Source organism: Dunckerocampus dactyliophorus, chromosome 7 (genome assembly GCF_027744805.1).
Source record: "Dunckerocampus dactyliophorus isolate RoL2022-P2 chromosome 7, RoL_Ddac_1.1, whole genome shotgun sequence".
Lineage (NCBI taxonomy): Eukaryota > Metazoa > Chordata > Actinopteri > Syngnathiformes > Syngnathidae > Dunckerocampus > Dunckerocampus dactyliophorus.
In genome coordinates, this window is record NC_072825.1 from 19,507,143 (window position 1) to 19,520,989 (window position 13,847).

At 39.9% G+C, this 13,847-nt stretch overlaps 1 protein-coding gene across 1 annotated transcript in view; it reads left to right on the forward strand.

Annotated features, from left to right (window-relative positions):
• Window positions 1-1,052: 1,052 nt before the first annotated feature.
• LOC129185723 (tumor necrosis factor receptor superfamily member 11B-like) overlaps window positions 1,053-13,847 on the forward strand; it is a 28,707-nt gene continuing 15,912 nt past the window's right edge. Inside the window, exon 1 of the mRNA XM_054783116.1 lies at window positions 1,053-1,190. Coding sequence (XP_054639091.1) covers window positions 1,107-1,190 — 84 coding nt within the window. The 5' untranslated portion in view covers window positions 1,053-1,106. The remainder of the gene's footprint in view (window positions 1,191-13,847) is intronic.

The window sequence follows — 13,847 nt, forward strand, 5'->3', positions numbered from 1 at the left end:
AACAGAGAAAATAAGACATATCAGACATAAATAAGAAAACATAGACTCACATGTTCGCAGTTACTTGTTTTTTTTCTGGACAGCATATTTCCTGAGGTAGCCATATTGGCATTACCCAATATAGTAGACATAATAAGAGTAAATAAGCTATTGAAGAAGTAAATTAAACTCCTGGTGTTCCCAAGTAGACCTTAGTGGCAGGTAGACAGGAAGTGACAGGAAGTGAAAAAACTTAATTTAGGCCAAAAATCTGTACAATTTGCTTAAATATGCATTTTTTTACTAATAATATTCAACCATGAAACAGCGATCATTTATTAATATTTTTTTGAAAGAGGAATTAGAAGAATAGAGTGAGCGAGTGATATTCAAACCGTGATATAGCGCGAGACGACTGTATAGGGGTGTTAATTCATGTCTACAGGACTCTAATAATGTTAACAAATGTATTTAGAAAGTCATAAACATGTTTTCTATGCTCCTAACTACAAAATATTCTGTTTATTAACAGTGAAGCCTACTTCGCGAAAATTCACTTATCGCAGTCAGGTCTGGAACTGCGATAAACGAGAGACGACTGCTATAAAACGCTATAAAAATATAACAATATGATCAATATAACAATATGAACAGTAGGCTACTACAACAACAAAAAAAAAACAGTTATTTGTGAAAATAAACATAGAACTGAAAAATATCGATCTCATCACGCTCGTATTGATCCCATACCGATAATACCTTTGGTATCGATACTGTAGTATCGATCCGCTCACCTCCGAGAGAGCACCGTGGTGACAAGTGGTGTTCACACATTCCGTCGTGAAGGAGATGGGCACATTTCTAGAAAGTAACACGTCTGGCATTCAAACGATTTCCTTTGATTGCAGCACGATGAAAGACTTCAAATACATAATTGAGCCACAAATTCAATATGACATCATCTCATGGTCACGGAATGTCGCGTCACGCACGGAGAAAGCTGGGACATGGCATGGAAGTGTCTCAGTGGGTGGGAATGTCCTCTCTCTCTCACTCTCTCTCTCTCTGTCTGTGTGTGTGCGTGTATTTGTGTGTGTCTCTCTGGCGCTTATAAGAGCACATTTGTGATGGAGTCCACATCAGTTCACTTTTCCGCAGCGGAGATGAGCGCTTGGATAGCGAGCTCCAACCCAGCCATGAAACTCATTTTGGTAAGTTTTATTACTTTCCTTTACCCTGAAGAGCCTGTTTTTAATGTCGAAGTTGCGCATGCGCATTTATTTAAAGCTTCTGCAGACGGTAGTGTTGTAGAGTGTTTTGTGGCTAGATGGACATGATTTCAAAAACAAAAAAACGTTTTTCATGCTAGTTCCCATTTTGATCACTTCTATACCACGTGTCAACGTGCAAGGCACCCTCTCTTCATTTGAGTATGCAGAAATATTTGGATAAAATATGTACACTGAATTTCCATTCGGTCATCTTTTTTTTTACCAGCTATATTCAGCATTAAAATGAGTTTGAATAAGTTACAGAATAACAGAAAAAAATGTACAATGCAAATACTGTACATCTCATGCAAAAAAGAGAGCTGTGTGCTGTACATATGATTCAGTTGTAGCCATTAATGAGGTATTGCTGATTTGCACTCAATAAAGGTGTATGTCTACCTGCAAGCAATACAGTGATATTTTTGTCATTGAATGAAAGGTTAACACAGGTCAGCTCAGCAAAATCTATCCCATTTATCTGTCCATCTTGCAATGTCTTTTTGCATGATGTTCCCAAACATATGGTAATGGCCCCAAAATATTAATTCAGTCAGACAAGCCTCATATTTAGCCAACTAATGAGTCAGTGTCCTTTGTGCTTCCAACATCCTGCTAATTGGCCAATCATATCCTTGGGGATCCCTAATATTTCTGGCGTGCTTCTATGCGAGCCGTGCAGCCAAGCAGGCACTCAGAGTGATCATCTTGTGTCCTCTAACAAATGGTTTGCAGTCGTGTCTGGAGACGGTTTCAGCATTAGTGATTGTACCTCATTGCACCTGTGAGCACTTCCTGTTCCCTGCATGTTCCTGACATGTGGCTGCAATATGTTTTCTGTCTTCAAACACTGTCTCCATCTCTCTGTGGAATATACATCAACATGAAATGTTTTGGAGGCTTTATGAGGACATGAGCCGTTGAGAGAAGGTCAAAGGGAGAGTTATTCTGTTGTGGATACAGAGACATCGACTTCACCATCCGCCCATCTGTCTGGCCATCCACTGACACACGCACTTATCTATTTGTCAGTTCATCCATGGAATCATCTCTCCATCTATTAATTTGTACGCCAATCCATCTATCTGTCTGTGTCTATTTTTCCATGCTTCTTTCCATCCGATCTATCAGTCCATTCTCAATCTATTTGTCTGTCAGTTCATCCTTCCATCCGTCTGTCTGCCCATCCATTCATACTTTGATTTATATGGCCCAGCATCTGTCCATCCATGCATTTGTCTGGGTGGCTGTCCATCCTGCCATCCATTTATTATTTTGTCCATCTGTTCATCTGTCCATGAGTCTATCCAAATATACATTGAGTTTTCTGTCCATCAATCCACCCACCCTTCTGTCTGTCCACGGCCTGTCCTGACAGCTGTTAATTCTGTCCACGCTGACATGCATTCATATAGTATAACCATCTACCAGTCTTATCAGTGCAGCTTTAAATCCATATGTCTCTTAGTTCATCCATCCATCCATTCTTCCATCTCTCTGTCCAAACTGTCTGACCATTTCATTGTTCATTTATCAGTCTGTCAATCATTCTTTTGTGGATTCTTCCCTGCGTCTATCCGTGCTTCCATTTGGCCATCAGACCATTCATTTTTTGTCCATCCACCCATTCACCCACCTGCTGTCCGTTGATCCGTCCCTCCATCCATTCATCTCTCCCACCTGTCCGACTGTCTATTTATCCACCTGTCCTTGCTGACCTCCATGTCTTTATGTCACTCAGTTAATTTTCCTGTCCAACAAACTGTCCGACCATCAGTTTATTTACGCATCCATATATCCATCCATTAATGTGTCAATCTGTCTGTCCGTCTATCCACGTATTCATTATTTTGCCAATCTGTCCAGGCATCTGTATCCATTAATCTGTCCAACCTTCCATTTATTTGTCTGTCCATCCATACAACTATCCATCCATCTCACTCCTATCCATCTGTCCATGTATCTCTCCATCTGTCTGTTCAATTGTGTCTCCAATCCACCTGTTTTACATGTGCATGTGCATGTGCATGTGCATCCATCCACTTGTCTATCTACACATATCATTCCATCCTGTACATCCATCCATCCATCTCTCCATTCACTCATTATTCACCCATCGCGCTGTCGTTTTTTTAATTTGGATGTTGTTTGGTGTTGAAATGCATTTGTTATTAGTTTAAGTTAATAATTATTCATGTATTTCAATTTGCTAATGCTAAAAAGCACTACATTCTTCCATCGCCACTTTGAGGTTCGAATTTCACGGCTTCGCTCTATCACGGTTTTGCAAAAGTATATTAAATCATGCTGTTTCGTGGTCAAATACAGCCTAGCATTAGAAAAAAAAACTATGCATATTGAAGAAAATGTTATGTATTTCTTGCCTAAATTAAGCATTATCAAGCCTAAAAATGGCTAAATGAACAAAAGTACAAATATAAGGCCTCCAGAACACGCATTTAAAGACATGATATGTAGTATTCTACGCTTGTACTGTAGCGATGGGTGTATTGTGTAATTCTGAGCTGCTGTACAGAGTGTGGCCTTTAGAAGGCAGTGACGTTCTGCATGCTGGGTTAGAGCTAGCTTTTAGGAACTAAGTCAGTAGAAGAAGAGAACTAGGACGTGTTGAACTGTTCATGCCGTGTTTTGAGCAACTGCCTGTGAGACATACTGCCCTGTGTCTATTTCAAATAAAAGGTCTGACTAATTTACAGCCATCCTGATGTGGTGCATTCAGCCGCCATTACATTACATTGATGAGACAATAGCCACCGCAGAAAATACGATGTCCAGAAAAAAAACAATGAACTCTCCCAATGCTAACATGTGAGTCTATGTTATGTTTTTATATGTCTTATTTACTATTATTATAAGTACTATATTGGGTAATACGAGTGTAAAGGTGACCATAGGGGTGTTATTTTATATCTAGAGGGCTCTAATAATGTTAAAACTCAAATTTACAAAGTTGTAAACTGATTTTCTATGCTCTAACTACAAAAGTATTCCATTTATGAATAAGGAATCCTACTTTGCAGACATTCACTTATCATGGTCGGGTCTGGAACCATTAACCGCGATAAACAAAGGGTCCAAAAAATGTTTTATTATTATTGATTTTATTATTATTGGATTATTGGGTTCTTTGTGAAAACAATTACTCAGTGAACTGATCAACATCTTTGTGTGCAATCATCCATTGCCATTTTAATCCCAAAGTTGGAACATACAGTACAGTACAATAATCTCAGTGTTTGATTATCCTTTATCTCTTCCTTCTTTATCTTTACACCCTCTCCCCTCTTTCCTCTCTGCTGCGGCCGTTACTGTGAGCTATAACAACTTCCCCAAACCCACATGAAGATGTGACCAACACTCTTTTGAATAAAGTGTGAGGAAGTGACAGGAGGGTCATACGAGGGTGTGCGAAGAAGCAAGATGTTTTTAAACAAACGCTCACCTGTGGAAGTTGCAAAGGTAACTTCCTCTTTTGCATTAACAGTAGAGCAGACAGCAGAAGTTTGCATGAATGGAGGGTAACTGAGGGGGCAGGAGGAAATCTTTTTCAGGAGTTTGTGGAGTGTGTGGTCAAGAGACAAAGAGAAGCGGGGGAGTATGCAAAAGAGGTGCTGCTATTTGTATCACTGTATGGCACACACTGGCCTTCATCTTTCATCTTACTTCCGTATGAGTTGCATTAAAAACAGCATGACTGATGCAAATCTGGTGAAAATGTGTGCACACATTGTTGCATACTGTTAGCGGAGTGCAATTAATTACGCAACCTCAAACATAAGACACAGCAGAAGTGCAACATTCCCACATGTTTACATGTGTTAAGACAGATAATGGTACGTTTTTCTGTGTGAATTCTATAAACATAACAGGAAAAAGAGAAAAAAAAACATCCATTCATATATTTTCTATACGGCTTGTCCTCATTAGAGTCCAGGTGAGCTGGAGCCTATCCCAGCTGACGTTGGGTGAGAGGTGCGGTACACCCTGGACTGGGCACCAGTCAATTACAGGACACATACTGTATAGACAAACAACAATTCACACCCACATTCACACCTATGGACAATTTAGAGTCTAAAATTTGTTTAAAATGCAAGATTTTCGACAGAAAACCCATCCAAGCACATGGAGAACATGCAAACTGCAGTCAAACCACTAGTCTCCTTTTCTTTACAAGAATAACAGTAAACATCTGTGCTTAAAAGTATTGCCAACATGAGATGAAATACAGTTTATTGATCCCTGACACCGAGTGTCACAGTTGTCAACGCATTGGTGGGGGTTTTCAGCAAACCATTGACTGAGTTGTTATGGTTTTTATTTTTATCTAAAAGTGGTACACAAATAAAGGAAAAAAGTAAGACCTTAGAGTTAAGGCCAAATTTTGAGTTAAAGTGAAATTGTATTTGGTGAAACGTTATATTTATTTTGGAAATAAATTGGCGAAAGACTGTAAGAAGCTGTGTTAGAGATACTAATGAAATATTAAGGGTGTCCCACTTTTCACTTCACCGATACGATACCGATATTGCAGCCTAGTATATCGGCCCATATCGATATCAATCCGATATAATCACGAATCATACATACTATTATTACTTATTTTGTAGTGTGGAATGTTAGAAAAGGCTTGATCATATTGTTCAAGTAGAGAAGTCAGCAGCAGTTGGTATGAGGAAAAACTGACCCATTTACTTCTGTATGCATGTGGGCTATAGATTCATCCACGATGTAGTAGCAGCTAGGCGTAATATAGCCAGTTTAAACTCGACATTACTCACCACCGGCAGGGGATGGCTCTTTTTTGTTATAGCTAGTGACTTTTTGCAATTCGCTGTGAGTTTCTCCTGTTATGATGTTTCAAATGCGTGATGAGGTTGGTGTTTTTCGGACTTCAACAAAAAATACTGCCACACAGCCGACATCCCTCCTACTCCTTGCTACTTTGTACTTTATACTTGTACATTACCACACACTGTTGTTGTGATCATGTGGGCTCCATCTGGCCAGCGCTGGATAGATGTGCTGGGGAGAAGTCTGGAATCGACTGCTTGTATCCGAGTGCCAATATCTGAGATTTGAGATGCAGGCCAATATAATACAGTACTTGTTTTTTTTTGCTTATATCGGCCCAATATCTGATATCGATTTTGGATCGGGACCCACCTATAAGATATATTGTCATTGGTTTTTTTTTTAACATTATTTCTATTCCTGGTCTCTATAGACATTTTTAAAGAAACACCATATTTTGCATGGTTCTAGAGTAGTGGTTCTTAACCTTGTTGGGGGTACCGAACCCCATCAATTTCATATGCCCATTCACCGAACCCTTCTTAAGTGAAAAATAATATATAATTGTTTTTCAAATTCAAGACATAGGTATATGTTTGTTTACTGGTGCACAAAATGACAGAGACAGGACGCTGACTCCCATCACGGTCGTGATACATGTGAATCCATGCTGTACATGTTTGTCCGACCAATTTCTTTTTTTGCTCCATATAGTTAGTATGAATTCAAATATTAAGAAGGAAATCACACGACGTGCTACCACATCAGTCACACGTTGACTACTTGATGGTGCGTTTCATTTGTACTCGGAAGTCGGAGTGAGAGTGACATGATCTCCGAGTTAAAAGCGTTCCAGATGCCAAGTCAGAAAAACTTCACACTATAGCAATATTTTTTATAAATTATTTATTGATTATTTACCGTTTACACACGAGGCAGCCATCATTCATTGTTAACTCAGAGGTGGTGTGGATGCTCTGACTTCCAAGTTGAACATTCCGACTTTGGGGGGCGTTTCAGTCGAGAGTTCCAGCTAGGAACTTGGAAATTCCGACTTCCAAGTACAAATGGAACACATCATGAGTGCACTAAATTCTGCGCAGCACTGATTGGCCAAGGCAAGCAATTCAATATGATTATCTGCAGCCAGTGATGGCTAAGCGGGGCATGTCATCACGAATTGACACGATGGGTCCAGTGTGTCTTAACCTCCGTGGCGGAGGCTCCGCCGAACCCCTGGGACCGACTCACCGAACCCCTAGGGTTCGATCGAACCCAGGTTAAGAACCACTGTTATAGAGGATTCTAGTAAAGTTTTACATAATTGGTTATGCATATATTGAGAAAGAGTATGACTAATTTTGGATAAGAAAAATGTTGTAAAAAATAATAAAAATAGTGTGTGTTAGTTTGTTTTTTTCTCCTAATACATCACCTTAGAGTCTTGTACCACTTTTGTGTGTTCATGCTCCATTCACCAAATCTTCATAACTATGTTCAGCGATTGCAATTTTCACCATCAAAATCTGAATTTGAATCTGTGCAGATGATTTGTGGTAAAAATGGATGATTGATGCATTTTGGGGTGAAAAGCTATGTAGAATTGGACCTACTGAGCAATGAATCAGTGTGTAATATCCTGTCACACAGCATGGAGGCATATCCCACATAACTTTATGACTTAAAAAAAAAGAGATTCCATATTCACGGGAAAACACTCACACACAAACATACTTGCAAAGCGCTGGAATCCCCCTCAGACCACCTGCGTTCTTCAGTTAACTGAAGCCATGTGCTCTGTGGACAAACTGGTGCTTTGCGGTTTGATCCCTTTGTGCTGCAGCTCCACTCCACATGACGCCAATTGATAGGTGACCTCAGGCAACCCAACGTCATTCTCCTATTTCATAGAGATACTTCAAATTCTGCCGTTAAGTTAAATATGGTTTCTAATTAGTTGTGGAAGTAATTTTGACACACACCCCCATGTGCTTGGGTCGAACTCACAGCAACTTTGCAGGCCTTCCTAGTGTGGAAGATCCCCGCGGTTCGAGATTTGTGTTCCTGCATATTTGCAGATATCTATTGTCTGCTTTGAATTATAAATATATTTGTATATCTTTTAATGGTAACTGAAATGATGAGTTTTCTCTGTAGGGCTGGGCTCTCCCTTGGGCATAAGGTGAGAAGCACTGTCATTTGAGAGAAACTCGAAGTAGAACCACTGCGCCTCCGCAATGACAGAAGCCAGATGAGGTGGCGCGGGCATCTGTTCAGGACACCCTGGGGGAGGTGTTCAGGGCATGTTTGACCGGTAGGAGGCTTGGGGGAAGACTAAGACACTCTGGAGAGACTATGTCTCTCAGCTTGTCTGGGAACGCCTCGGGATCCGCCGGGAGGAGCTGGATGAAGTAGCTACAGAGAGGGAAGACTGGGTTTCCCTGCTTTGGGTACTGCCCCCCCGCCGACCTGACCTTGACTAAATGGAAGAAGATGGATGGATGGATGGTATTAAATAGAAAATGCTTTGATGGCACTATCTGCAGGGGAAAAAGAATGCTGCAGCTATGAATCCAGCAGAGGACAATTCACTCAAGATCTTCCAGCAGGAAGATGTTTTAACAAGACATGATATTGTGTAACTGCACCTTTGTGAGTACATTATTGATCCTGTATGCTTGTAATTGTTTCTTAACTTGTAAAACTTAACTCAAAATGTATCAAAATGTACTATTAGAGCAGCAACGATTCATCGATGAATCGATGATAAATCAATTATCCAATTAGTCAACAACTATTTTGCTACTCGATTAATCGTTTCATTTCAAAATGTAGTTTAAATATCCTGATTTCAGCCTCTCAAGTGTGATTTTTTTTTTAATTTGCTTAGTCATCCATAAAAGCAGACCTATTATCTTTGTGTTTTAGGCAAAACAAGATAGTCACACACATCAGCTTTGGCTTTGGAAAAAAGCAATCAACATTTTTGCCTCTTTCTGACATCTTGCGAAGCAAACCACTGCAGAGATGTGTGCGTAGAATGTGCGTAAGAAAATTCCCACGCAAAGTATGAGATTAATCCACTTGTACTTGTGCGCAGAAAAATGCGTACATTTATGCACAACTCTTACCAGGCGTACACACAAAACCTAGTGGTAGAACAGTGAAACTACAAATAGCTATGGCTGTGCCTGTCCACTGCAAGTCATATCATCTTACTACGTACTTCACAACTTGACCATCAAGTTGACCTTGACCCCTCCCACCAGAGCAGACGAGCTGATGCCAAATGCAAAGCCTGCCCCTAAAGTTGATTTATGTGTTATTTCTTATTTATTTATCGGTGATGCACATGTATCAGTCTGCCAGTGACTCGTTGATTTGACTCGCTCTCTTTGCTATGATTTTGGAGAGGGAAAAAGTGCATTCATGCATTCTTAAAGGGATTGCTGCTAAGAGGCGGAAACTAAAAATTTGTTTTTTAAAAATCTGATTAATCGATTAATCGAAAAAATAATCGCCCAATTAATCGATTATTAAAATAATCGTTAGTTGCAGCCCTAATAACTATACCTATATAATTATATATATATATATATATATATATAGCGGCATATTATAGGGTTTAGTGTATGAAACATAGGCATTTAGGGCTTTTTATGGGTATGCCCACTATTTGTGGTTTTTCGACATTTGCGAATCCCCGGTATTAGAGGTGTGGACTTGAGTCAGGCTACTTGGATTCGAGTCAGACACAAATCACAATTTTTATGACTTTGGACTCGACATTACAATATCCTCAGAGACTTGTAACTCTACTTGGACTTCGAAATCAATGACTCGGGACTTGATTCAGATTATAGTCTGATGACTTGAAAATACTTGAGATTTTCAGTGAGTGTGTTGAATTTTCCCATAAAATCCGCCTCATTGAATGCGCCTATTTACGTCCAATCAGGTTTAAGAACAAGCAACAAGGGTGTGGCTTACATTTCTGTGAGTACCGGACTGCTGAAGAGTGGCAGTGATGAATTAACACCGGAATGTGTCAACATACTACTAGAGAATTTAATTTGGATTCGCAAATTACGGGATCATGGTATTTTATTTGGTAAACACGAAGCAGTGCTTATGACTTGTGACGACTCAAAAATTTCAAGCCTATGACTTCGGACATGGCTCGACCTGTCTTGTCTTGACTTGAGACTTGACTTGTGATTAAAGACTTGAGACTTGCAAATTACTGACTTTCCCCCACCTCAGTTTCCTCTCACAGTCCAAGAATGTAACCTCTGCTTGGGTGGTGAGTCTCTTTACATAAAGATTAAACACACTTTCTGGTGGACTCCCTTCTTTACTTATTATTATCATTATTGCTAGATTACTGTCAGTTTAGCCATATTGGTATAAGCAGCCAGACCCTTTCCTATGTGACAGTAACATCCATTTCTGCTTCTATGGTTATCATCACTCTTTGCCTGTTTGTCATCACTGGCACCCTACCACATTGGCATCACACAACAATGCATAAAAGCTCAATTTAATGCCTTTATTTAATTAACTGCCGTCTTCCATAGCTCCTAATTAGCGCCAGATCAAAAAGCATTACCATTAACAGCTGTGGCTGTAGGCATTGGGCATTGTAGGCATTTATTTAGTTTTAATTAACTCTACAAGAAGGCAATAACTGCATTTGTATAATGAGTGGTCGGCGTCCAGCAAATGTGCGTGTGACGTAAGCTGTTATTCACAGTGTTTTGATGTCTTTACAATTTACAATGCAACGGGTATTTTTGTTGAAGATGCCGATGCCAGTTACTTTATCTAACATTACATGCCAACTGCAACCTCATGCGTGGTACACTCGCCGTATTGTTGAACTCAACAGTGCTAATAATGCTGGCGGAGCAGTTTGCTCTTTACTGGTATTAGCACATGGGTTCTGCTGCTGCTGTGTTGTGCAATATATTTGTTATGAATAACATGCTCTCTCCAATTATTGCCTGCTTGCAATTATCACCTCATCCTCTTTGCAGTTTAGGTAAAAAAAACACCCTGGCTATAAGTTGTTAACATGTCACAGTGAGCCCCAGTTATCATGCAAATATGTCCCTTAGTGACTATAAGATCAAAGGGATTGAATGTTTAGTAAGTGCTATGATCTTCCAGGTTTCCTCACAGGTTTGATCCTCTGACAAGAAAAATCCAACGTTTATTGTGTCTGTTTCATTCAGGGGAACTATTATACTCATTTTCAGGCCTTTGTATTGAGTTCTGGACTCCTATAGAGCAGCTACACATGATAACCCGCACAGAAAGCTTTCTAAAGCTTCCAGACTCTGCACCTCTTTCTGCAGTGTTTCCTTGGGTTTCCTGCCTCTGTGTAATTTACTCCACCCCCGGCCCTCCTCCAGGTACACCTCCCGCCGAGCCCACTCCGTTGTGATTGGTCACACTCCCCCCGCTCGCTGTATGCACACTCTATAATGCTACACAGGCAACCACTTTTGTCCGATTACTTATAAATTGTTACTTACAGCTTGCTCTTCTGACTCTTCAACACGACCAAGTAACGTTGGAAAGGCGTTGGACTTCAACAACAGTTAGTGGATAGTCCAGCTCCGTATTGGCCCATGTTCATAAAACAGTCTCGTGTGAAGTGCCGTTGACAGATGAGCATATTTTTCTCTTTCTGGTCCGGGAATCAACAACTGCAGCTACTTCTGCCTGACGCTTGCCTGTTCAGGCACACCCGAGCAAACATTTTCTGGCAGCCATACACGCTAACACCGTGAACAGAGCAGAGCGGGGGAAGACGGGCAGCCTGTAACTAAATTAATAGGTCAGAAAAGAGGAGAAGCACAATAGGTCCCTTATAATAATTATAAGGACAAAAACATATTAAACAGCAATGTCATTATGTGATATTTAGATTATAGCACTTCTTCAGCATCCAATCTGATTGCTCTGATGTCATTACAATGCTGCTTCCCACCACTAGGGGCCATAATTACACACTAAATTGGGATTTCTTTGATGACAACCAATTTTCTTGTCCTCAATTCACTTTTTCGCCTTTGGCATTGGAGCTTGCTGACATCATTTCTCAGCATTCACACGCAATTTTACATGTGAAGTGTAATTTCTAGTAAATAATTTGGATTTAGCACTAAGAGTTATTGCTTCATATGAGCACACTTCAACAAATAGAATGTGTCAGTATGTGTGAAGTGGGAAATGGGGTGTGTCATGAACCGGCGTGACCTCGTGTTTTCAGTGCCTTTTAAGAATTAATAGTACTTACTGTTTGTTTCATGCTACTGGAAAACACATGTTGTCTTCTAAGAAACCCTTAAAGAGAGCGCATTAACTGTGATGGACAGAGGTTACATAATAAGCAGTGTGAAATGAACCAACTGTAAATAGTAATACTCTAACCAATATGTGTCTTCCCAGTAAGAAGGTTTTGGTGGCCGCTCAGCATTTGAGCGCTCATTAAGCTAAGTGTCCAGTTTGGATACTTAAAGCTAGCATCCTTGAGCGTTTGTCCTTTTGCTGTTTATATTACTGTGTTAGCATCATTACATTTTAATCTTAACAACCTCCCCATGCTATCCTTTGATTTCCTTCTCCATTTTGATACATTTCCTCCCATCTGGCTGCGTTCCATTTAGTACATTTCGCTCACTGACAGTGTAATTATGGCTGTCGGTGGGCCCTCGCTGCCGTGTAATTTGGTTTTCCAGTGATGGACGATGATGTCATCAAATGGCATCTTCAAAGACAACAAGGAGGTTGAAAAGTTCAATATCTCTTTTCGTTGCTGATACACACGCACAAACATACACACTCCACAGGGCATCTTACATCCATTCTTAAAAAGCTCAGCGTCTTGGCATGAGGGAAAGAGTCATGAAACAGGGTGGTGTTTTAGAAAAACGGGAACATCCGGGAAGCAAGAACAGGTCAGACATTTCTGTAACTAGGGGGTCAGGGACGGGACGGTACATGTCTACAATGGTGTATAACTAATCAACTTCTGGACTTTTGGACAGTTTTAGACATGGATGCTTCCAGCTTTGTGGCAACAATTTGCGGAAGGCATGGTCGGATGAGATTGGTGTGGAAGAACTTAAAAGCCCTGAACTCAACACCATGAAATACATTTGTGATCTCAGAAAAGTGAAAGCTATAACTCAGCGTTTTTTGTTTTGTTTTCAAGACTATGAAGCCACGATGAGGATTTAGGACACGTTTAGGTGGCAAAAAAACGTTTAACTTTGATGTGTTTTGATTTGAGTCGGATATTTTTGAGAATAAAGCTGTAATTTTGTCTCATTTAAAGAAAAGAAAAATCCAAGATTAAAAAAAAATCTCTTAGCTCAAATGGTATCAACCCGGGACCCACGTTTTCCAACGGTCATTAAGTCGCGACCTGCGTTTATTTTTTTTATTTACGTTGTTTTTAAAATGTCATCTTTTGAAACAAAATTATATGGCCAAAATGCATTTTATTTATTAATGCATTTTATTAAAGAAACGAGGAGCAGCATGATAACTGTATGCATACAAATAATGCATAAATTAAAATGACATATCAAAATTGCTGTAAATAAGACCACAAAATCTGATATTTCACTTTTGTCTGTGCAAAGAGGATATATAGGAAGATGTAAAAATGACTATATTGACTAAAATTTTCATTGGGAATGTATTACATTTTTTCAATCAAACGTTTGACTAGCTTACTGCGACCCACCTTTGGTTCCCGACCCACCAGTTGAG